Source organism: Ursus arctos, unplaced genomic scaffold, assembly GCF_023065955.2.
Source record: "Ursus arctos isolate Adak ecotype North America unplaced genomic scaffold, UrsArc2.0 scaffold_30, whole genome shotgun sequence".
NCBI lineage: Eukaryota > Metazoa > Chordata > Mammalia > Carnivora > Ursidae > Ursus > Ursus arctos.
In genome coordinates, this window is record NW_026622986.1 from 14,019,601 (window position 1) to 14,045,702 (window position 26,102).

The 26,102-nt window shown below is 36.0% G+C and overlaps 2 protein-coding genes across 2 annotated transcripts in view; both read right to left on the minus strand.

The window, feature by feature from the left end:
- Positions 1–26,102, minus strand: part of LOC125281624 (ankyrin repeat domain-containing protein 26-like) — a 564,334-nt gene that overhangs the window by 241,147 nt on the left and 297,085 nt on the right. Inside the window, exons 52-58 of the mRNA XM_057304707.1 lie at positions 23,614–23,827; positions 19,644–19,677; positions 19,159–19,300; positions 13,076–13,289; positions 11,020–11,203; positions 2,365–2,435; positions 1,942–2,035 (exon numbers count right to left, since the gene is read on the minus strand). Of these exons, the coding sequence (XP_057160690.1) occupies positions 1,942–2,035; positions 2,365–2,435; positions 11,020–11,203; positions 13,076–13,289; positions 19,159–19,300; positions 19,644–19,677; positions 23,614–23,827 (953 nt within the window). The remainder of the gene's footprint in view (positions 1–1,941; positions 2,036–2,364; positions 2,436–11,019; positions 11,204–13,075; positions 13,290–19,158; positions 19,301–19,643; positions 19,678–23,613; positions 23,828–26,102) is intronic.
- Positions 6,078–9,728, minus strand: LOC130542184 (ankyrin repeat domain-containing protein 26-like). The gene has a single exon (XM_057304725.1). The coding sequence runs from the start codon at positions 8,321–8,323 to the stop codon at positions 7,463–7,465; it is 861 nt and encodes a 286-aa protein (XP_057160708.1). The 5' UTR covers positions 8,324–9,728; the 3' UTR covers positions 6,078–7,462.

Below are 26,102 nucleotides of genomic sequence, written 5' to 3' on the forward strand. Positions count from 1 at the left end.
TTTATTTGAAATAGAGAGAGAGTGCATGAATGGGGGAAGGAGCAGAGGGAGAGGGAGCAGGGAGCCCGATGCAGGGCTCAATCCCAAGACCCTGAGCTCATGGTCTGAGCTGAAAGCAGGAGCTTAACTGACTGAGCCACCAGGTGCCCCTAGACAGCTAATCTTCTACAGTTTATGTTGACTCTTTTTGGTATTACTTCAAGTATATTGTTATTTTATCATCTCAGGGGGCACCCTTACCCTTAGGATGCTGACCACCATACTTTGTCTTGCTTTTCTTTTATGATGCAAAGGTTTTTCACAAGGGTCAGATTATCAACTTTTCACCTTTGTTTTCTTTTGAATAATTTCCTATTCCGTAGAGATTTGATCTTAGGGAAGTCTTCCGGAGTTCTTTTCAGACACATACTTGACTATATTGTTTGGAAGCTTAAGTCAGCCTAGGGCGATATATCTCTTCTTCCCAATCCAGATTCTTCACCTCAAAACTGTGTCCATCAAATATCTTAACCCAGGTAGTCTCTGGCCTGGGGATTCGTGAGCTAAATCCTTCTAGAGAAGTCAGGACTATGGACTGAGTTGGTTGAAAGCTGTTTTTGTTTCACAGGGTAGACCTTAAAGTGGCTAATAATTTTCTGTCATAACCCTAATTCATTTCCATTGGAATCTACAGAATAGCTATGGATATTCTTAAAAACCTGACAATATTTGATACCTTCCTTAATAGATTTCTGTATGACACTGGAGGGGGACAAACCCTGGCATTCTCATTCACAGAAGACTCTTTATCAACATATTGTCATGTTACTTACGCTCAATGAAAAGCACAGTAATACAATGTGACTAATTTATATGAAATCTAGAAAAAAAATAATTTTCGATGTTTCTTAGGCCACGGAAAGGACCAGTCAACAGAATGTGCCAGTTCCCCTCATAGGTATAGCTGTATAATGAAATTTGAAAGTATGCAGCTTTTGTGACTAAAAGAAACTAGTGGTAGGTGCATCTACCTCATTGTTCCAAGTTAGGACTCACAATGCAGTCCTCTCATCTTACATCATTGGTAGCCTCTCCTACAAAGGAGGGTGTAAATGGCACGAGAATCTGGTTCTGCTTGGTAAATAGTTATATGGTTTTCACTACGGATCAATAAGTTGGAATTGGGGATTGCACATTAATTTTTTCTGAGATTCGATTGTTAAATCTCTGAAAGGCTGATTAATTCAAGTGAATGAAAAGAAATGAGCTCCAGAACTTGCAATGAATGCTAGGAGTACTGTTACTACATAAGGCCCTGATTGAGCACTCATTTCTACTTTTTCACTGGCATCTCTTTTCCTTTTCAAAATCCAACAAAAGGAAAAATATATTCCTTTGAGAAAAACGTTTGCATAATGACCTAGTAGTCATTCTTGAAGAGGACAACAAATTACAAATTTTTGATTACAAATCACAACAAATTATCATTAAGGTAATCCATCCTCAATTTCATTAAAGGGTTTAGATTACAAGAGAAAGTCAGAATTCAAGATCAAATTATTACTCAAAGTTTGGGAATTTTTAAACATATTGAAAAATATTAGCAGGGACTCAGACACCTGTATACCAATAATCACGGCAGCATTACTAACAACAGCCAAAAGGTGGAAAAACCCAATTGCCCACTGACAGATCAACAAAATGTGGTAGGTATAAAATATTGCTTTTCTTAGACTATTCACAATCTTTTTTATTACAATCTTGCTATAAAAATTATTAATTTTTTAATTCAGTCAACTTCATCTATAAAGAGGAATTATACTACTAGTAGTCAGTAGCAAAAATATGAATAAACATTTTTATCAGTGAAAATTTTCATATTATCCAAAATATTCTTATACACTACTACTAGAGAAATAAAAATTCCTTTTCGGTAGGACAGAAATTAAGAGACTGACTTACCGAACTTGTACTTAACAGGTTTTCCTGAAGCTCTTCAATTCCGCCCGCTTGCTTTTTGACTCTATCTTTTAACTCGGCATTTTCAACTTCAGGCCTAAAATGTGTATTTTAAAATTATTCTCACACACAAATTTTAAAAGTACCGTATAATTTCTAAACAGACATCTGAAGATGTTACATAAATTCTTAAAAATTTAAAAAGCAGAAGATTTGGCAACTGTGCCATTTTCTGGTTTTGTAGTTAATGTGCAAAATTTAAAGATAATATGCAAAAATCATACATTTCAATAGAGCACAAAGCTGAAATTTTTATCTAGCTTAACAATGATGTATTTATTGTCATCACTGATATATTTCTCATACTACACTGCTTATCTGCTTTATAAATACTCAAGCTATTTTCTGTGCTGCTTTAAATTGTACTTTTGAATGTGATCTTTTGACTTCTCAATACATCTTACAGCCTCTGCATGTAGATCTTGTGCTTCTTGCAACTAAAAAAGAAAAGAAAGAAACACTTTTAACTATTGGCAATCTACTATAAAACCACCATCAGCTATTTTTGTAAATAAAATGTTATTGGACACAACCACACTCTCCTCTACATACTGATTCATGACTACAGCAGAGTTGAGCTGCTGCAACAGAGACCTATGGCCTACAAAGCCTCAAATATTTACAGGGAGTCTGCTTCTCTCTCCCTCTGCCCATCCCCACTGCTTGTTCTCTCTCTCTCTCTCAAATAAATAAATAAAATGTTAAAATAAAATATTTACAAACTCCTTACAGAAAAGTTTACTGACTTCTCTAGTGCTAAAACGTAACACTTTTCATGTTTTTAAATTTTATTTTATCAGCTAAACTTACAAATGTACATATTGGTCAAAGGGGGAAAGACAGAAAATAACCTTATGGGAAACATTTCTATTTTTGTATTCCAAGCACCACATCAACTATAATTGTAAACATTCATGTATGTGAATGACCACGGCTATTCCAGTGATTATAGAAGCTAACATGCTGCTTTCAGTGACAACCAGGTATTTCACGGAATAATATGAGAGGCAGTATCTTCGTAGGAACCAGAATGCCTACGGTCCGAATTCCCAACACCACTGGGTATTATTAGCTGTGTGACCTGGAACAAATTACTTAAAATTTCTGTGTCTCAGTTTCTTCTTCTGTGAAATGAAGAAAATAATAGTATCTACCACACTGGGATGTTGGGAAGATTAAATTAGGAAATATGCATGAACTCTTTAGAAGGGTATGTAGCACACACCAAATTCTAAGTGTCTGCAATTAGCATTATTATTGTTGCTGCATGTTATGTTCTAATCATATTTGATATTTTAGGCAGATGAGACCACAAAAGTGGTCTCATCTACAAGTTATACTGAATCGTTCTTCGTATCACTGAAAGTGGCAGCAAATGGGGAGCACGAGGCCCAGAATATATCCTCAGTACTTCAAAAAACTTGCACCAATTCCACCAGCCAACAGTACTTTTTTTCCACTTATAATTATTTTAACTTACTCCCTCTCTGTACTACTCAGTGGACAATGCTCATGGACTACAGTGCCAATAGTACCTCCTAGACTGAGTAATAAATAATTTACATGACCATCAGAGGCAAGGGAAAGCCCCTGATGTGGAAATAATGGACTCTTGCTAAATCAATGTTCCCAAATCATTTCATGTTTATATTGTTTATTTTAGCAACTGTTTAAGTTACACTGCTTTAGCAAGTACTCTGATGAATAGATTAAGGCTACATGCTATATGGCATATCAGAAAAGCTGTCCCCAGGGGCGCCTGGCTGGCTCAGTCAGAAGAACATGCAACTCTTGACCTTGGAGTCATGAGTTCAAGCCCCACATGGGTGTAGAAATTACATAAACAAACAAACTCTAAAAAAGGAAGGAAAAAAAGAAAGAAAAAAGAAAAGCTGTCCCCAGAGCTTTATAGTTGGTAAAGTGTTAAAAGCTGTAAATCTCAGTTCTGCCTGCAAAATGAAGAAAAGCAAATTTAGGCTGTTTTTCCATAGTTGGGGGGGAGGGGGACAACCATTTGATTGAACACTTCTCCTCTGTCAGATTAAATGCTTTCAATTTTACATTTAATTGCTTAAAATACATTTAGAAAATAAAAGCTTTGTTATGTCAATGTCTTCAATAAGAAATTATTGATATGGTATAAAGCACTTAATTTTATCCTAAAAACTGTTAAGTTAAAATATTTTCAATTTATACAAGGATAGGTACCATACATAACCCATATTTTCCCACTTAGATAAATGCATACTTAGACAAAATCATCTCGCATGAGAAAAATAAAAACAATGTAAAACGAAGGACTAAATTGTTCTGCACAGACTAAATGACAAGTGTGAAGAGAGTAAGGTCAGTGGGAATTAGAATAGTCGGAGAGAGCTCCATGGAGAATGAGAGACTATGAGCCAGGTCTGAATAGTGTAGGATTAGGCAAGAGGAAGGGAACCTAAAAGGACAGAAAGGACAGCATGAGTAAAAGCCTGAGAGATGGTGACATCACCCCAATTAACTCAGAGGATAAAATCTGATGGCAGGGAAATAACTAAATGAACGCTCACAGCAGCATTATTAATGGCGAAAAAGTGCAAACAACCCAAAGGTGCATCAAGCGATGAATGAACAGGGTTTTAGCCCACCATGGAGCACATTTGACAATAAAAAGAAATGGAGCACTGACATATGCTATAACACAGATGAACCCTGAAAACATTAAGTGAAAGAAGCTAGTCAAAAAGGACCGCACACTGTGTGATCCTCTTTATGTGAAATATTCAGAACAGGCAACTCTATAGAGGCCGGAAGTAGCTGGTGGTTGCCTGAGGCTCGGGGCAAGGGCTAAGGATTTCTTTTCAGGGTGATGAAAATGTTCTACTTGATGGCAGTGACAGTTGCACAACTCTATGAATATATTCAGAAACCATGAACTACACATGTTAAATGGGTGAATTGTATGGTATGTGTATTTTACCTCAATAAGGCTTTAAACTAATCTAAAGGCAGGACCTAGATAATTTTCTTAATTCTCTCTTTGGGGTGTATATACTATACATGATCTGAATATTTCTATGCATTTACAATGTATCTGAAAGGAAACAAAAATGAAGGAAATGCCTAAGTTCAACTGGTTTGTGAAATGACTTTTCTGTACAAGTTATCCTGAAATCAGTACAGATTCTCTATCCATTCATAAAAGTGAGGATGAGAAATAAGAATTCTCTGAAACATTCCATTAAACACTATCTTCTGATTTTATATGGCTCACCTCATCATGGTACCAGAGATATCATTAAAAAACAGTGTTTAGGGCACCTGGGTGGCTCAGTTGGTTAAGCATCCAACTCATGATTTCAGCTCAGGTCATGATCTCATGGGTCACAGAATCAAGCTGGCATGGGGCTCTGCGCTGGTCAGGGAGTCTGCCTCAGATTCTCTCCCTCTCCTTCTCCTCTCCCCTTACTCAGGCACACGTGTGCATGTGCATGTGCTCTCTCTCTCTCAAATAAATAAATAAATATTTAAAAAAAAAACGGTTTGGAAGAAAAAAAAGTCCCTCAATTTCTGTGAGGAATGATGCGTTAAGTCTCAACTTCCCTAAGCGTAAATAGTATAAGAAAAAATGTATAATACAAACAGCAGAATGAAAGTCAAAGTTTAAGAAATAAGTGCACTGCGAAGATACTAAAATTATACTAAATCAACTATAATGAAAATACAAAAGAAAGTGGTCCGTGGAAATCAGCATCCTAAAACATTTTATATTATTTAATCAGCTACAGATTAACCATTAACATGTTCCATTTAATACATACTTGACTTCTGATGTGACTTAATTTCTCCTTTAAATCCTGTGCCTCATCTTCTAAATTAATATGACAACGTGATGTAACCTCTAGTGATGCCTCTGACATAGATTGTTTTTTTTAGGGTATCAGCCAGTTCTAGTTGAAGCTGTGTCATAGCTACCTAATAAGACATTTCTGCTACTGATTTTATAAGTCATCTTACTCTTAAGTTGTGTTAATAATATGTAACTCTAACATACGTCCTTTGAAAAATATCGCCGCATATGTCAATTCACCTTCTTTTCCTAATATGTACACATTGCTGTTTACTGAATTTGGTTAAAGACACAAAAAGGTGTTATCATCTTGCCCAGTCAGTATTATGTTACTTAGATAATTAATTCAGCCCCACTACCCATTCCTTGTTGATGAATTTGGAAAGCTTCCCAACCTACTGAAGTCTCAAAAAGAAATGGGTATATAGGTGGGACTAGCAGTGGTAAATTCTACATTATGATATGTTTTCCCTCTTTTTTATTAGAGGCTTCAATTAATGTCAAAGTTCCTCACATATTCAATCCTCTGCTCAAATCCTTCTAATAGATTACTATCTCGGGACAAAAGGGAAGTCATTCTAATGGCTTTCAAGGCCCTAGATAACCTGGCTTGCACCTCCCTCCCTGACCTCCATTTCTGCTACACAAGAATCCTGCCATCCCTCATTAATCTGAAAATGGAGATCCAATGCCAAATTAACGAATTACAGAGATATAGTTCTCTTTGTATTGGACAAACTTATGCCCAGATCATAGTAATTGTGCTCTGAAATGACCAAATTACGTGTAAAATTGCTTTAAAAAATTATAAATAGCACTGGGAAGATTAAATCAAACACAGTTTTGCTAAAGCTCACCACAGTTGTCCCAAATTATGATTTAATGAAAAGTAAGTGCCTTCAAAGAGGTAAAAGGTCATAAGAATACATGATTTCAGACTAAAACTTCAAATTTATGTAAGTAAAAATAAAGTTATGCCAACCTAAAATTTATAAAGAGCTACCAAAGGAAAAGTACTGAGATACAGCATCTCAGTTCATGTGGGAAGTCAGGAGTTAACTGTCAAGTTAATCCACTTAACTGAATCTCAATTTCAAAATGCCCATTTTAGGTATGTGCATTTCCATTTATCTGTTCATCATGGTATTAAAATGTGATGACAAAGATTAAAAGTATTATTTTAGCAGTATAAAACTAAATTATTAATATTAGCCTACTATCTATCAGCAATCATAACTTAACCTCTTAAACTTTCATAGATGGCACAACAATTTTATTCAGATTAAAGCACTTCTCAAGTCTAATTTTTATTTGCTAGATACAAGTTAACCCTGGCTTATAGTCTATATATTTTTTATATTCAACTAGATTCAAAATTCAGCCATAATCATTCAGGTCATGATCTCAGGGTCCTGAGGAGGAGTCCTCCAATGTGGAGCCCTCTTGGGTTTCTCTCTTCCTCTCCCTTTGCCCCACCCCCATTCATGTGCAGGTGCACTCTTTCTCTCTAAAAAAGAAAATAATGATAATAATAATTCATAATCAAATATTACTTTGAATTTTCTCTCAGGAAGCTTGAAAAATATTTATCTTTCTGGATACTTCTCTCTCTACTTTCTCCTTTTCATACTAATAAATTCTTTTTTTTAAAAGATTAAATTCATTCATTAACTCTTCATTTCTTTCTTCCAACATAAGACCTTGTTTTTCACTTTCAGCCTGAAGTTTTTCTAGAATATCCTGAACCTGGTCTTGGATATTAATTACTATCTTTTCTTTACTGGCAGCTTTGTTGTAAGCATCATCTAGTTGCTGTTGAAACAACGTATTTTCACTTTGTAGTTGAGATAATCTCTCTTCTAAGGATTCCTGCTGTCCAACGTATTTATTCACTTTATCTTGTTCATTTCGATGCTTGTGTTCAATTTCCTTTTTCTGACACTGTGTGTGACTTAGGTCTCCCTGTACACGTTCTAAAACCAAAGTCTTTTCTCTGAGGGCATCTCTTGGGTGACGGAGCTCAATTTCTAAAGTATTGAGTTGACCTTCACCTTTCAAAAGATTCTGAGAAGGCAGCTCATTGTTATCTTTCAGGTTAGACACATCGAAATTCAATTTCTCCTGCACAGGAACATATTCATCTTTTGCTCTCTGGAAAGGAAGTTCTAGGTCTCTCTTTGATGTCTGAATTTGATCACGATCCTGTATAGCACTAGCTAGTCTAGCTCGGCATGATTCAACTTTTGCATCCAGTCTTTCCTTATTTTCCTCCTTGCCCTCCGATTTTGACTTTAGCATTGTATTCTCAGCGGTCAGAGCATTAATCTGTCCACTATACAGGAATATTGTTTTTCTTAATGTTTCCTCGGTCAGTTTTATGGTCTTTTGAAGGCTGGCATTTTTCTCTTTTATAATTGCAATGTCTTCACAGTACTCCTTTTCCTTTTCCCGGTTTTGATTGTTTATAGTGCCTATTTCCAGTCTTAGCATGGCAAGTTGATCCTGACACCTGTGGTTTTTATGCAACAGACCTTTTTCTTTTCCATGACTATTAAAAATCTAAGTGAAACAAAGGAGACTTTTAGCTGGAACTCAATAAAATGACATTATCATGATGTTCTCTGAAATTAAAGAATAACCTATGTTTATACAACGAACAGGTTGCAGTAAGTGGATATCCAACGGGAAAGAAATAAAGTTGGGTCCAAACCTCAAACTTTATACAAGCCTAAATTCCCAAAGGTTCAAAAATTTAATTGAAAAAAATGAATACATGAGAGGAAAAAAGAAACCACGACAAAATTTTTAAGAATCTCACAATTGAAAGGCCTCTCTCTGATTTACAACAAACCCAGAAAGCTTGAAATAAAAGATTAATAAATCTGACGACACTAAACATTGAGTTTACAGTCTGATATCTAACACAGCTACCCCACAGTAAAATCCTTAGCTCTGCATATGTTTGGACAGATTAAATTTCCTAAAATTCTTTTTTCCTGACAATATTCCACAGAATTCCAGTTTTCTAACATTTCTATAGTCAGTTATAAGAATTGCATCTACTGACAACCGACAAATCCAGGCACTGCACTATAAACACTTCTACATACTTCAATGACCACTTTTAGTTATCACAATTCTAGAATGGAGAGGTTAAAAATAGTAAGTGAGCTGCAGGACTTTCCTCAGGTCTTCTTACTCCACTACTAGTGCTCTTGCACCAAACTGCAGTTCTTCTCTAGTGGAAATCATCAATACAAAAGGAGCCTTATATTTCAAAATACTGGTGGTAAATAAGGTAAAATGTATACAGCTCTTAGAAAAATCATCAGATTATTTGCTGCTGCAATAAATTTTATTTCCTCTTCATGATGTTTAAAATGGTAAGAAATACAAAATGGGGGGAAATACACTGAGCTGTTTTATTAGGAATAAAATACTCATCAATTAATTATCATTAGCATATGATTGTTTCAAAAGCACCTTGTAATAAAATAGGATACCACTTGGAGCAAATTGCTACTTTTCTCAAAAGTAGGACACTAACATCCAAAAGAAAGTCTCTGAACAGGCTACACTTTTCCTCCTGTTCGTCAGTGGAAGCGTTAAGCTAAACTCTCTATTAATACAGAGGTGATGAAGTAACTGCCCCAAAACTGAAACATATGTTGTCAGTAGCAATAGTTTTGAGCTTATGGAAAACTCATCAATTCTTATGGAAAATAATAAAAACCTCTCCATTGGATGAGGACATTATGAATGTCACTATTTGACGCTTGCAGACAAATGCATTTAAATTGAGACTATTACTTTAGCCACTGGACCAAAATGTCACTGCCCCTTATGTCCCCCATATGTGTGTGTGTGTGTGTGTGTGTGTGTGTGTGTGTGTATATATTTATATGCTTTATATATATATATATATATATATATATATATATGCTTTAAAAATCCTCTATACTTTCCATGATCTACACTGTTGGTTTTTAAAATATATATATATGCATACATGGAGAAAAAATAGTAATTTCAGAAAATAAGATATGTATACATACAAATACATACACACATGTACTTCAAAATGACTAAAGAAAATACCCCAGAATGCATTTTCTTTTTTTTTTTTTTGGCTCTATTTTTTTTAATTAATGATTTTTTATTATATTATGTTAGTCACCATACAGTACATCCCCGGTTTCCGATGTAAAGCTCGATGATTCATTAGTTGCGTATAACACCCAGTGCACCATGCAATAGGTGCCGTCCTTACTACCCATCACCGGTCTATCCCATTACCCCACCCCCCCTCCCCCAGAATGCATTTTCTTATCGGCCTTTTCTAGCTCCTTTTGTTTGCAAAGGTGATGGTTTAGAATTCCGTCTTGTAATATTCTGGCATTCTGTTCTTGAGAAAGGTGTTTCTTGTGTCGTTTTGTTCTTCTACAACCTAGAGACCTATTCTCACTAGGATTTTGGATCACACCATTAAAAAAGAAAGTCAAAAGCTTAAGAGAACTTAAAAAAAATGTTCAAAAGAAGTAGCCTTTGTAAAGACAGGATTTTTATCCTGCTCATGAATAACTCCAATTTTAATTTAAATGACAGCTAAATTTGTCATAGAGTAAAAATACAGGTACATACAGTATGTGAAATAAAATTTCTTTACAAAACATTTAACTAGTTCCATCATAGTCTCAAGGTGATTTAGCCTGCATTTTCACATAAAAAATCCAAAACTGAGGTGCCTGGGTGGCTCAGTTGGTTCAGTGTCCTATTCTTGGTTTTGGCTCAAGTCATGATCTCAGGGTTGTAAGATCCAACCCCACGTTGGGCTCTGCACTCAGCGCAGTGTCGGCTTGAGATTCTTTTCCCTCCCTCTCCCTCCCCCTCTACTTCTTCCCCTGCTCATGCTCTCTCTCTAAAAATAAATAAAATCTTAAAAAAAAAAGCGCCAGCATTCACATTTATCTCAATTTACTTTCCATCCCTTAACTCGGAAAATATACATACAGCATATATGAGAAGCCAAGGATTCCAATACTATTAATTTTAGCTATAAATATCATAGTTCCTATTAGGATAAAACTGAATTTTTTATCTATTTTATATCTAAATAATATACATTAAATCAAAGGGATATTATAAATAATATTGATGGAAATACACAATTTTTATCAAAGATGTACCTGATTCAAATTATTTCTTACACTCCTCAATTCCTCATCCCGTGTCCGAAGAGTAACTTCAAGCTGTTGTTTCAGTTCAGCTTCTTTATTATACTGCTGTACTGTTCTTTTTAATTGCTCCTTATTTTTTTCATATAACATATCAGTATTTCTTCTTTTTTCTTTTTCCCTTTTGAAGGAAAACCTGCAAATAAATGGACTTATTTTAAAATTTGTTTTGTAAGCAATAAAAAGTTCATTTCATGATCTGGTTCCACATATGTTGGTTTACTGTCCAAATGAAATTTCTATGTTCTTTTTTTTTTTTTTTTAAGATTTTATTTATCTATTTGACAGAGAGACAGCCAGCGAGAGAGGGAACACAAGCAGGGGGAGTGGGAGAGGAAGAAACAGGCTCCCAGTGGAGGAGCCTGATGGGGGGCTTGATCCCTGAATGCTGGGATCACGCCCTAAGCCGAAGGCAGACGCTTAACGACTGAGCCACCCAGGCGCCCCGAAATTTCTATGTTCTTAATTTTTTCCTTTCTAGGGCTCATGGTTTTAATTTCTCACTTCAGTCTCTTCCAAAAGATACACAGAGTTGAAAAGAAGCAATGAGAAAGCATTATGCAGTTTACTAGTAAGCTTTAGTCAATAATAACTCTGGTAGATATTGTAGGGAAAGAAATTTTGAAATTATTCAAGAAAGTTAGAATTGAAAATTATCGTTTTTTCCCACATAGTCATAATTACTCTTCCATTAGAATAATTTAGTTACTAATTAAAAAGAGAAATTGCTGTTTATAAATTCACTAGAAGTAGATTTCTACTTCACAAAACATCACAGGTACCTCTAAAAATAATTTGCAGTGTAAGACAGAATCTGCAGATGTCATTTGCACAACATACCCCTGCAGATTACTGTGATCCAGGACTAGGCTAGGGAGTCTAATATCTGTTGCCCCATACATTTTATGTTTCTTCTTCTGCAATACTCTCAGTTGACCTTGTTGATTATTATTCATTTTATTTTTTCAAAGATTTTATTTATTTGACACAGAGAGAGAGAGCACAAGCAGGTGGAGTGGCAGGCAGAGGGACAGAGAAAAGCAGGCTCCCCGCCGAGCAGAGATCTGGACATGGGGCTCGATCCCAGGACCCTGGGATCATGAACTGAGCCGAAGGTAGACACTTAACCAACTGAGCCACCCAGGAACCCCTATTGTCCACTTTATAAATCATTTGAAAACCCCTTCTAGACCAACACAGGATCCATATTAATTAAGTAAACAATAAAGAGTAATATGTGCTTGCAGCACAGACTTTTGAATTAATTTTACCTACATATAAGAGAGATGTTGAGCAACTTGAGCAGTAATCATTTTCCATGTTACTTTTTAATCGCTGCGTATGTTTAAAACTGAATAAATTTTTAAACATTTTTCTGTCTTGAGAAAAATGGCCATGTTATACTCTGTTCACGGGCATACGAATTAATATAAACTTCCCTGAGAACAATTTAAAAATAGGATCGAAGACATTCTTTAAAAATTTTTATACTTTAAGTAACCAATACTATATTGAAGAATGTATTCCAAGTACGTTAACCAGAAATGTAGAAACAGATTTATATAAGAGACATTCCTTACAGCTTTAATTAAAGTATAGAAAAACGAAAACCGACCAAAATTCAATTTGTTAAATAATGAGGTTTCCATATGATGGACTTCTATATGGTCATTAAAATTATGATTTGGAATATACATTAAATTATTTGTAGAAGTATTCACCGTTAAGAACTTGCTGTATTATTCAGAAGAATCCCATACTTCACAATACTAAAGACATTTTCTTCCCTATAAAATCCTAGAAGGTAAGTTAGCAACTACAAAACTTCTCCTACATATCTGTAGTATAAAAGTCAATAGCTCAAGGGGTGCCTGTCTGGCTCAGTCGGGAGAGCATGCAACTCTTGATCTCATGGCTGTGAGTTCAAGCCCCACACTGGGTGTGGAGCCTATTTAAAATAATAAAAAAATAAAAGTTCAAATACTTCCTTGAAACCAAGACGTCATACCTCAAACTGCAGCGTTCTTGTTCCCATTCCACTTTTTGCTGCTCCAACTGCAATTTAATTTCTTTTGTTTGTGATAGCTCCTTTTGTAGACCATTAACCGAATCTTCCAATTCTTTATTTTTTCTTGTAAGTTGCTCACAGTGATCATTTTTAAGTTCTAATAATCTTTCAAATGAACAAACCGCATTCCGAATTTTTAATAAATTAACAGAATCTACATCAGAGAAAAAACAGAAACAGAATATATAGGGCGCCTGGATGGCTCAATTGGTTAAACATCCGAGTCAGGTTTCGGCTGAGGTCATAATCTCAGAGTCCTGGGATTGAGCCCCGCATGGGGTTCTTCACTCAGCACGCAGTCTGCTTGAGATTCTTTCCACACCCCCTCCCTCCCCCTCTGTTCTTCTCTCACCCCCCTCCCCCCGCTCATGCTCTCTCTGAAATAAATTACTTAAATCTTAAAAAAAAAGAAAAAAAATATGAGTACTTTTTGCATATAAAGGACTGTGTGCTTTCACATTCACTCATTCATACATTAAACAAATATATATTGAATGAGTTCAATATAAAAGATATTATACGGACACCTGGGTGGCTCAGTCGGTTAAGCATCTGCCTTCAGCTCAGGTCATGATCTCAGGTTCCTGGGATCAAGCCCTGCATTGGGCTTCCTACTCAGCGGGGAGTCTGCTTCTCCCTTCTCCTCTGCCTCTGCCCCTCCCCCAGCTTGTGCACTCTCCCTCTCTCAAATAAAAAAATCTTAAAAAACAAAAAGATATTATACTAAGCTCTGCAGATTAAACAGATAAGATCCCTGGCTCTTATTTAGCTTCACGTCTAGTGAAAGGGAAAGACAAATAAAACGACAATTACAAATTCAGATAGTTCCTATAAGGAAACGGAGTTCTAGAATCACATAACATAACGTGATCTACCCTGGGAAGGGAAGATTCCCCGAGGAAGAGAGAACTATTCTGAGAAATGAAGGAGGAGCAGGAAGCAAGTGAGCAAAGGAGGAAGAAGAGCATTCAAGACAGCCTACAGCATGTGCCAAAGTTCCATTGCAATCTGCTTCTGGCCAAGATGGAGTAACAGGTACTGATTTACCTTCCTACCTGAAACAAGCCAAACACAAAAAGATAAAATACATTTTCAAATTATTTTCAAGACAAAAGACTTCAGTCAATGAAGGACAATGATCCCTGAAAACAAAAGAAGTTAGCCTAACACATACCCGAACTCACTGCCTTGGGAGAATTTCCACCGACCATGACACAGGTGAAAAAACTGAGATAGACTCCACCAGATTCCCTGAGTTGAGATGACGGAACTGAGAATCCGGTGAAACCAAGGCAGATAGAGATCAGAGGTCAAAACACCGGCGAGAAGAAAGCAGAACAAAGAAAGAACTCTAGAGATCTGCAGAGGGCTCCGCTGGTGCTCACACAGCACCAGGGATAGTATCGATTCCCATTAGCCATGCTGGGAAAACTCATAACCTGTAGCACAATGAATACAGTAGTAGGTCTTGCCTCAGCGGTGGGGAACAATGAGCTCTAGGCTGAGCACTACTCTGGATTCACCTAACAATTCATAAGAAAAGGACTGGAAAGGGTCAAACTGTTTGTAATCAACTTAGCTATATCTCAAAAGAAAGCATAAAAAGGTAAGTAGAGGCATAGAAGCTATTTTTAAAAAACCAAATACAACTTACAGAGATGTAAATTATGTCAGACATGAAAAATACACTGGATAGGAATAAACACATATTAGACATCACAAAATAAAAGACTGCAATTGACCTCAGAAAACTGTGAGAAAACTTCATGTGGCTAATCTACAATTCCTCAAAGAGGCAGAGGAAAGGAACCAGAAAAAAATATTTGAACAAAAAATGTCTGGGGCACCTCGGTGGCTTAGTCGGTGGGTGTCTGTCTGCCTTCAGCTCAGGTCATGATCTCAGGGTCCTGGGATCAAGCCCCATATCGGACTCCCTACTTAGTGGCAAATCTCCGTCTCTTTCTGCCCCTCCCCCTGCTTGTGCATTTTCTCTCTCTCAAATAAATGAATAAAATCTTAAAAAAAAAAGAAAAGGAAAAATGACCAAAACCTTTCTAAACTTAATGAAAACTATACTCCCACAGATCCAGAAGGATCTGACTAGGAGAGAAGAAATGGAAGTTAACTATTATAATTTTCTTAAACTGCATATGATGTGGTAAAACATTACTTGAAGGTGGATTGTGATGCTTAAATCATATACTTTAAACCCTAATCACTAAAATAGCAAAACTAAAGAGTTATAGTGAGTAAGCAAAATACATACACACACACACACACACACACACACACACACGTAAATAAAACTAAATCATAGAAATTACTTGATTAATCTAAAAGAAAGTAGAAAAAGAAGAGAATGGGAACAAACAGCAGAAAGGACAAATGGAAGTCAAACAACATGCCCACAGATTCAATTCAACTACATTAACAATCACATGAAATGAAAATGGTCTAAAAGCCTCAATTAAAAGGCAGATTCTCAAAATGGATAAAAAAGGAAGACTTAGGGGCACCTGGGTGGCTCAGTCCTAAGCATCTGCCTTCGGCTCAGGGCGTGATCCCGGAGTCCTGGGATCGAGCCCCGCATCAGGCTCCTCCGCTGGGAGCCTGCTTCTTCCTCTCCCACTCCCCCTGCCTGTATTCCCTCTCTTGCTGGCTGTCTCTCTCTCTCTCTCTCAAATAAATAAATAAATAAATAAAGTCTTAAAAAAAAAAAAAGGAAGACCTAATTATATGCCACCTATAACAAAAAACGCACTTTAACACAAATTTGTTAAAAGGCCAGAAATATGATAGACCACACTAACACTTGACAAAAGAAGGCTGAGCCTAAGTGGCTATATTAATACCAGACAAAATAGGTAGCAAAGCAAAAAACATTAGCAGCAATAAATAAGGTCATTTTATAATGATAAAAGGGTCAACTGAAAGAAGCATAACAAACCTAAATGTTTACACGTCTATTAATAGGTTCAAAATACATAAAGCAAAAATCGACAGAATTGCAGAGAAACAGGCAAATTCACAATTATAGTCTGAGATTTCAACAGGCAGAAAATCAGCAAGAATGTAGACTTGAACACCACCATTCTTCTCAAGTTTCCATAGAACATTTAACAAAAGAGACTATATTTTGGGTCACAAAATAAATTGTAATGAGAGGGGTAAGTCAAAAGGATTAAGTCATAAAAGTGCGTTCTGTAACCACAGAGAAATCAAATTAGGAATCAAGAATAAAAATAGCTCTGGAAAATACTTGAATATTTGCAAACTAATTAATACATATCTAAATAATCCCTGGGTCAGAGTGCCTGGGTGGCTCAGTTGATTAAGCATCTGTCTTCAGCTCACGTCATGATCTCAGGGTCCTGGGATCAAGCCCCACATTGGGCTCCCTGCTCAGAGGGGAGTCTTCTCCCCACCCCCCCGCCAAGCTCATGCTGTCTCTCTCTCTCTCAAATAAATAAAATCCTTAAATAACCTCTGGCTCAAAGAAGTAATGAAAAAAGAAATTAGAAAGTATTCTGAACTGAATGAAAAGGAACACATAACATATTAGAATTTCTGGAATCCTGCTATAGCAGCACTCATATGAACATTTATAACACTGAATGTATGTATTAAAAAAGAAGAAAAGTCTCATATTGATGACCTTTGGCTCCACCTTAAGAAATTAGTAAAATAGTAGTCAAAAACAAGTCTGATAACTTTTGGTTATGTAGAAAATCTGACAGAATTTTTTAAAAAGCTTCTAGAACTAGTAAATGAACTCATCAAGTTTGGAGGATATAGAATCATTATAAAAAATCAACTGTATTTCTATTCATTAGGAATAAACAATCAAAATTTAAAATTTAAATTAAAAATTAATTTTAATTATTAATTAAAAATTAAAACTGCATTGAAAAATAAAAAATAATCACAGGTAATATCATAAAAGATAGAAAGACCTAGACGTAAAAAACTATAAACTATTACCAAGAAAATTTAAGAAGACTTATATAAATGGAGAGATATACTCTGTTCAGGGTTGAAAAATTCAGTATTGTTAAAATTAATCTGTAGATTCAACATAATCCAAACCTGATTTTCAGAAGACCACCAGAGTTTTATCTCTTAGAAAATGACAAGTGAATTCTACAATGCATGTGGATAAAATAAATAAATGAAATTCATGTGGAAACACAAAGGACCTAGAATAGCAAAAGAGCCCTGAGAGAGAACAAAACTGGAGGACTAACCCTAACCACCTGATTTCAAAAATTATCATAAACTGGTAGTAATTAAAACAGCATGATATTGGTGTAATGAAGGCTAAAGAGATCAATGGGACAGAGAAGAGACCGTAAATAAACCCACACATATATGGTCAACTGATCCTGACGAAGATGCAAATGGCATGAAGTAAAGACAATACAGCCTTTTCAACAAACGGTGCTAGGACAACTGGATATCCATACGCAAAAAGAATGAACCTGGATCCATACTCTGCATCATAAATAAAAAAGAATACAAAATGGGGGCGCCTGGGTGGCTCAGTCAGTTAAGCGTCTGCCTTCAGCTCAGGTCATGATCCCAGGGTCCTGGGATCGAGCCCCATGTCCAGATCTCCATGCAGTGGGGAGCCTGCTTCTCCCTCACCCTCAGTCTGCTGTTCCCCCTGCTTGTCCTCTCTCTCTGTCAAGTAAATAAATAAAATCTTTAAAAAAAAAAAGAATACAAAATGGATCACAGATCTAAATGTTAAGACCTAAAACCATGAAGCTTTGCTTTTAAACTACAAAACTTCTAAAAGAAAGCATGAGAGAAATCCTCTGACCTTGTGCTAGGCAAAGATTTCTTAGATAGGAACACCGAAGGCAAGAATCCATAAAAGAACAAATGCATAAACTGGACTTCACCAAAAAGAAAAACTGCTCTTCAAAAGACACTGTTGAGAGAATGAAAAGTCACAGGCTGGGAGAAAATCTTTGCCAAAAAATAGGTGATAAACTATATCTGGAATAAACAAAGAATTCTCAAAACTCAACAAATCAGAAAACAACCTAAATTTTAAAATGACAAAGAATTTGGACAGTTCAAAGAAAATACACAGATGGCAAATAAGCACATAAAAATATGCTCAACATTATCTTATTAGGGCAATGCATACTAAAACCGTAATGATATATATACTGCATGCCCACCAGAATGGCTAAGATTTAAAAAACTGACAATATTAAGTGTTCATGAATATACAGGGAGAAATTAGAACTCCCATACACTGCTGGTGGGAATGGAAAATGGTGCAACTACTTTAGAAAGCAATTTGTTAGTTTCGTAATAAGGGGATATAACGAAACATGAGACTTACGGGTGATAGATATATTAACTGCCTGAATCACGGTTATGGTTTCACAGGAGTATACATATGTCAAAACTATCAAATTATACACTTCATATACGTGCAGTTACCTAACTAAAGCTATGGGGGTGGGGAGGAAGCTCTATTATAGGAAACATCATCCAAACTAGTGGCTGAGACACAGATGGAAAGAAGGATATGAAACAGTACAAGATGAAGCTGAGGACCGTGGTGTTTCACGCTAGAGCAATGAGAAGTAAAAGCTAAGCTTTAAGCAAGGGGGTAACATGACGAAATATAAATTTTTAAAAATATATGATTATGGTTGCAGCGTAGACCAAGATTCTGGGAGGTGGAATGACAGGGAAAACCGTCCTGAGGTTATTTCAGTATCCTAGGAGAAAAATACTGGTAACCTGACCTTGGGTGAAGGCATAGAAGAGAAGCAGAGTCAACAAACACATCGGTGTGCCATTTTCATGACGAAAAGTATAGTGGAAATTATAGCTCTTTGGCTGAGAGTACTCAGCAGTTCTCTGTCTTCATGAAAAACATATTTGTGAGATGAGTAGCTCTATAACAGATCAGTGTTGTGTGGTACAGCACTAGACAAGATGTGCACATATTACTACAGTAATATACATATAAAGGCTTTATATTTATACCACGGTCCTACCTTTACAATCCATGCCAAGTTGTTCAATTAGCAACATGCAACTCCTAAAATCAAAGCAAGGCAACTTGCAATCCTCTGAAGCTGTTCCAGATAATGGAGTTAAGTCATCAAGGTCATCCGTAAAATTAATTTGCTTTTTGATCTACAAATAAATAATAATTTCAAAATGTCCCCCAAATATTTATAAAATATACTAAGTGTAGAGAGATGATAAATACCCATCTTCTTATGAAAGCAAAAACATAGGTACTTTTTTAAAGAACTGATTTTTCTCAAAACAACCTTTATCAATAACTAGTGTTTCTGAATAACATTTTCACAACAAATAGAAATTCCTCTATTTTGTCACTATACCTTCCCTAAAGTAATTTTTTACCATGGAATAATATTTCTGATAAATATTATTTATCAAAATAATACAATAAAGTAAAAATTAAAAAATTAATAAATGAAATAAAATTATATATATATATATATTTTTTTACCTCTTTCTTTTCCTTAGATGTTTTCTTTGCAGGTCTGAAAAAAAAAAAAACCAATGCTTTTCAGGCAAACATTAAATACTTAAAATACAAAGAATATCTAAATCATATCTAAACATATTATTAATAATATTAACAAAACATTAAGATCAAATTGACAAAGAGCAAGGGAAAATCATAATGTTACTTACATTATTTGATACAAAGAAATATACCACACTTTTTTGTTAGCATTTTCAATAAAAACAAGCTTTTACTGGCTCTAAAACCTATTTGCAGGGTTCAAACTAAATTCTTATATGAAAGAAACCCTTTCTTAATAATCATGATAGTAGTGTTTTGAGGATTTACTGTGCAGCTACTATGCATTATTATGAACACTTCACTACGTCTCTAGGTATTTTAAGCCTCACAACAATCTTATAAACGTAGGTAATTATATTAGGTATTTTACACAGGAAGAAAAGGAGGCACAGAAATAAGGAACTTCCCCAAGCCCATACAGCTGGTCAGGAGTAGACCCAGAATTCAAATCCAGGATATCTGCCTTCAAAGCATGTGTTTTACAATATGTGGTGAGAGTAATATTTAAGTGTTTCTAAGTAATATGATAGCAAATGAATCTATTATTATTCCATTCCTACCTCTAAGTATAAATAATAATTTCTGAATCTTACACATTTTTTTTAAATAAAAAGACGTCATACTAGGCGATATTTAAAATCTACTTTCAATAAACTAAAGATTTGCTTCTTCTAAAGAAGTTCATCAATGGGCATTCATTTATTCATTCAAATGTTTATTCACGAACACACACTTACTGAGCACACAATATGTGTCAATGACACTGTTGGTACAGGAACCACGGCTTTTGTAATTTGGAACTTTATCCAAAAGTAATAATCTATGATAGATTAATAGTTTATTTTGCAATTGTAAATAAATAAAAGCTTTCCCCTTTCCCCAGATCTAAACAAACATTAACTTAATATAAACAGATACTTCAAAGTCCCTAACAAAATCATAGCTATTCATGATACTGTCAAAGGCACCGAATATCTGAAATCATCAAGGAATGATTAGTTCTATTCAGAATGGCCTAAGTGTTTGCATATTTACTATTATATATATTTTTTAAATCTATGAATGATAATATCTGCACATTCGATTATATGAGAATACTTCACTGTGGAACCAGTTCTGAATAAACAACTTCTTGCCCCAAAACTACATGAATAGGAGTACTAAGGACAATTACTATAATCTTTAAAAGATAATGTAATACAATCAATAAGCTTTCTAACATTTGGAAATGTCAACAAAATTAAATTAAATAACCATGTCTATCTCTATTGGATCATTTCCAGCAGCATACAAACATACTCTAAAAGCTCCCATCTTAAAATGAAAAAAGAAAGAAAATCCCCACGAATTCCACATTCTTTTTCAGTTATCATCCATTTCTCTGTTACCTTTCCCCGTAAAAATTCTCTAAGGAGTGTTTATACTTATTCATTACAGTCCAGCTTCCATGGTGACTACTAACTGCTCCTTGTCAAAGTCACTTGTCCTCATCTTAACCTATCAAGCAGTGTGTCTGATATACTTGAGTATTTCTTGCCTTAGCCTGTACCGACACTACAGTGTTTTATTTCCTTAAAAAGTAATCACTGCTAGAATTCCTTCAGAGGGAAATAATTTACAGATTTTCCCTTCCTTCATCCTGATCCATTTCACTTAAAGGGCTGTCGTCATTCACTTGTAGTGGACAATAAGTCGGGGAGTCAAACTTCTCAAAGCGGGGTGTAATCAGAGATTCTTCTGATGTCCATTTTTCATTTTCATCTTTCCTTGCTTCCTTTATACTCAAACGAAGATCACTACTTTAAAAACTCCAGTTAAAGTAGCCATTAAAAAGCCATTTTTAAAAAAGATTTTATTTATTTATTTATTTATTTGAGAGAGAGAGAGCATGAGCACAAGCAGGGGGAACGGCAGGCAGAGGGAGAAGCAGACTCCCCACCGAGCACAGAGCCTGACTTGGGGCTCAGTCCCAGGACCCTGAGATCATGACCTGAGCTGAAGGCAGACACTTAATCTTAGACTGAGCTACCCAGGTGCCCCAAGCTAATGTTTTCTAATAATGTTACCATAACGAATAAAAAAAACCAATTTTTTGTAAAATCCTGTTACCCGTCTCAATTCATTTATTTTTTTAAAGATTTATTTATTTATTTATTTGACAGAGAGAGAGAGAGAGACAGCCAGCGAGAGAGGGAACACAAGCAGGGGGAGTGGGAGAGGAAGAAACAGGCTCCCAGTGGAGGAGCCTGATGGGGGGCTTGATCCCTGAATGCTGGGATCACGCCCTAAGCCGAAGGCAGACGCTTAACGACTGAGCCACCCAGGCGCCCCGAAATTTCTATGTTCTTAATTTTTTCCTTTCTAGGGCTCATGGTTTTAATTTCTCACTTCAATCTCTTCCAAAAGATACACAGAGTTGAAAAGAAGCAATGAGAAAGCATTATGCAGTTTACTAGTAAGCTTTAGTCAATAATAACTCTGGTAGATATTGTAGGGAAAGAAATTTTGAAATTATTCAAGAAAGTTAGAATTGAAAATTATCGTTTCCCGCATAGTCATAATTACTCTTCCATTAGAATAATTTAGTTACTAATTAAAAAGAGAAATTGCTGTTTATAAATTCACTAGAAGTAGATTTCTACTTCACAAAACATCACAGGTACCTCTAAAAATAATTTGCAGTGTAAGACAGCATCTGCTGATGTCATTTGCACAACATACCCCTGCAGATTACTGTGATCCAGGACTAGGCTAGGGAGTCTAATATCTGTTGCCCCATACATTTTATGTTTCTTCTTCTGCAATACTCTCAGTTGACCTTGTTGATTATTATTCATTTTATTTTTTAAAAGATTTTATTTATTTGACACAGAGAGAGAGAGCACAAGCAGGTGGAGTGGCAGGCAGAGGGACAGAGAAAAGCAGGCTCCCCGCCGAGCAGAGATCTGGACATGGGGCTCGATCCCAGGACCCTGGGATCATGAACTGAGCCGAAGGTAGACACTTAACCAACTGAGCCACCCAGGAACCCCTATTATCCACTTTATAAATCATTTGAAAACCCCTTCTAGACCAACACAGGATCCATATTAATTAAGTAAACAATAAAGAGTAATATGTGCTTGCAGCACAGACTTTTGAATTAATTTTACCTACATATAAGAGAGATGTTGAGCAACTTGAGCAGTAATCATTTTCCATGTTACTTTTTAATCGCTGCGTATGTTTAAAACTGAATAAATTTTTAAACATTTTTCTGTCTTGAGAAAAATGGCCATGTTATACTCTGTTCACGGGCATACGAATTAATATAAACTTCCCTGAGAACAATTTAAAAATAGGATCGAAGACATTCTTTAAAAATTTTTATACTTTAAGTAACCAATACTATATTGAAGAATGTATTCCAAGTACGTTAACCAGAAATGTAGAAACAGATTTATATAAGAGACATTCCTTACAGCTTTAATTAAAGTATAGAAAAACGAAAACCGACCAAAATTCAATTTGTTAAATAATGAGGTTTCCATATGATGGACTTCTATATGGTCATTAAAATTATGATTTGGAATATACATTAAATTATTTGTAGAAGTATTCACCGTTAAGAACTTGCTGTATTATTCAGAAGAATCCCATACTTCACAATACTAAAGACATTTTCTTCCCTATAAAATCCTAGAAGGTAAGTTAGCAACTACAAAACTTCTCCTACATATCTGTAGTATAAAAGTCAATAGCTCAAGGGGTGCCTGTCTGGCTCAGTCGGGAGAGCATGCAACTCTTGATCTCATGGCTGTGAGTTCAAGCCCCACACTGGGTGTGGAGCCTATTTAAAATAATAAAAAAATAAAAGTTCAAATACTTCCTTGAAACCAAGACGTCATACCTCAAACTGCAGCGTTCTTGTTCCCATTCCACTTTTTGCTGCTCCAACTGCAATTTAATTTCTTTTGTTTGTGATAGCTCCTTTTGTAGACCATTAACCGAATCTTCCAATTCTTTATTTTTTCTTGTAAGTTGCTCACAGTGATCATTTTTAAGTTCTAATAATCTTTCAAATGAACAAACCGCATTCCGAATTTTTAATAAATTAACAGAATCTACATCAGAGAAAAAACAGAAACAGAATATATAGGGCGCCTGGATGGCTCAATTGGTTAAACATCCGAGTCAGGTTTCGGCTGAGGTCATAATCTCAGAGTCCTGGGATTGAGCCCCGCATGGGGTTCTTCACTCAGCACGCAGTCTGCTTGAGATTCTTTCCACACCCCCTCCCTCCCCCTCTGTTCTTCTCTCACCCCCCTCCCCCCGCTCATGCTCTCTCTGAAATAAATTACTTAAATCTTAAAAAAAAAGAAAAAAAATATGAGTACTTTTTGCATATAAAGGACTGTGTGCTTTCACATTCACTCATTCATACATTAAACAAATATATATTGAATGAGTTCAATATAAAAGATATTATACGGACACCTGGGTGGCTCAGTCGGTTAAGCATCTGCCTTCAGCTCAGGTCATGATCTCAGGTTCCTGGGATCAAGCCCTGCATTGGGCTTCCTACTCAGCGGGGAGTCTGCTTCTCCCTTCTCCTCTGCCTCTGCCCCTCCCCCAGCTTGTGCACTCTCCCTCTCTCAAATAAAAAAATCTTAAAAAACAAAAAGATATTATACTAAGCTCTGCAGATTAAACAGATAAGATCCCTGGCTCTTATTTAGCTTCACGTCTAGTGAAAGGGAAAGACAAATAAAATGACAATTACAAATTCAGATAGTTCCTATAAGGAAACGGAGTTCTAGGATCACATAACATAACGTGATCTACCCTGGGAAGGGAAGATTCCCCGAGGAAGAGAGAACTATTCTGAGAAATGAAGGAGGAGCAGGAAGCAAGTGAGCAAAGGAGGAAGAAGAGCATTCAAGACAGCCTACAGCATGTGCCAAAGTTCCATTGCAATCTGCTTCTGGCCAAGATGGAGTAACAGGTACTGATTTACCTTCCTACCTGAAACAAGCCAAACACAAAAAGATAAAATACATTTTCAAATTATTTTCAAGACAAAAGACTTCAGTCAATGAAGGACAATGATCCCTGAAAACAAAAGAAGTTAGCCTAACACATACCCGAACTCACTGCCTTGGGAGAATTTCCACCGACCATGACACAGGTGAAAAAACTGAGATAGACTCCACCAGATTCCCTGAGTTGAGATGACGGAACTGAGAATCCGGTGAAACCAAGGCAGATAGAGATCAGAGGTCAAAACACCGGCGAGAAGAAAGCAGAACAAAGAAAGAACTCTAGAGATCTGCAGAGGGCTCCGCTGGTGCTCACACAGCACCAGGGATAGTATCGATTCCCATTAGCCATGCTGGGAAAACTCATAACCTGTAGCACAATGAATACAGTAGTAGGTCTTGCCTCAGCGGTGGGGAACAATGAGCTCTAGGCTGAGCACTACTCTGGATTCACCTAACAATTCATAAGAATAGGACTGGAAAGGGACAAACTGTTTGTAATCAACTTAGCTATATCTCAAAAGAAAGCATAAAAAGGTAAGTAGAGGCATAGAAGCTATTTTTAAAAAACCAAATACAACTTACAGAGATGTAAATTATGTCAGACATGAAAAATACACTGGATAGGAATAAACACATATTAGACATCACAAAATAAAAGACTGCAATTGACCTCAGAAAACTGTGAGAAAACTTCAAGTGGCTAATCTACAATTCCTCAAAGAGGCAGAGGAAAGGAACCAGAAAAAAATATTTGAACAAAAAATGTCTGGGGCACCTCGGTGGCTTAGTCGGTGGGTGTCTGTCTGCCTTCAGCTCAGGTCATGATCTCAGGGTCCTGGGATCAAGCCCCATATCGGACTCCCTACTTAGTGGCAAATCTCCGTCTCTTTCTGCCCCTCCCCCTGCTTGTGCATTTTCTCTCTCTCAAATAAATGAATAAAATCTTAAAAAAAAAAGAAAAGGAAAAATGACCAAAACCTTTCTAAACTTAATGAAAACTATACTCCCACAGATCCAGAAGGATCTGACTAGGAGAGAAGAAATGGAAGTTAACTATTATAATTTTCTTAAACTGCATATGATGTGGTAAAACATTACTTGAAGGTGGATTGTGATGCTTAAATCATATACTTTAAACCCTAATCACTAAAATAGCAAAACTAAAGAGTTATAGTGAGTAAGCAAAATACATACACACACACACACACACACGTAAATAAAACTAAATCATAGAAATTACTTGATTAATCTAAAAGAAAGTAGAAAAAGAAGAGAATGGGAACAAACAGCAGAAAGGACAAATGGAAGTCAAACAACATGCCCACAGATTCAATTCAACTACATTAACAATCACATG

Excerpts from the sequence above, each read along its gene's own strand:
- LOC130542184 (XM_057304725.1), bottom strand. The coding sequence starts at position 8,323 with ATGCTAAGACTGGAAATAGGCACTATAAACAATCAAAACCGGGAAAAG.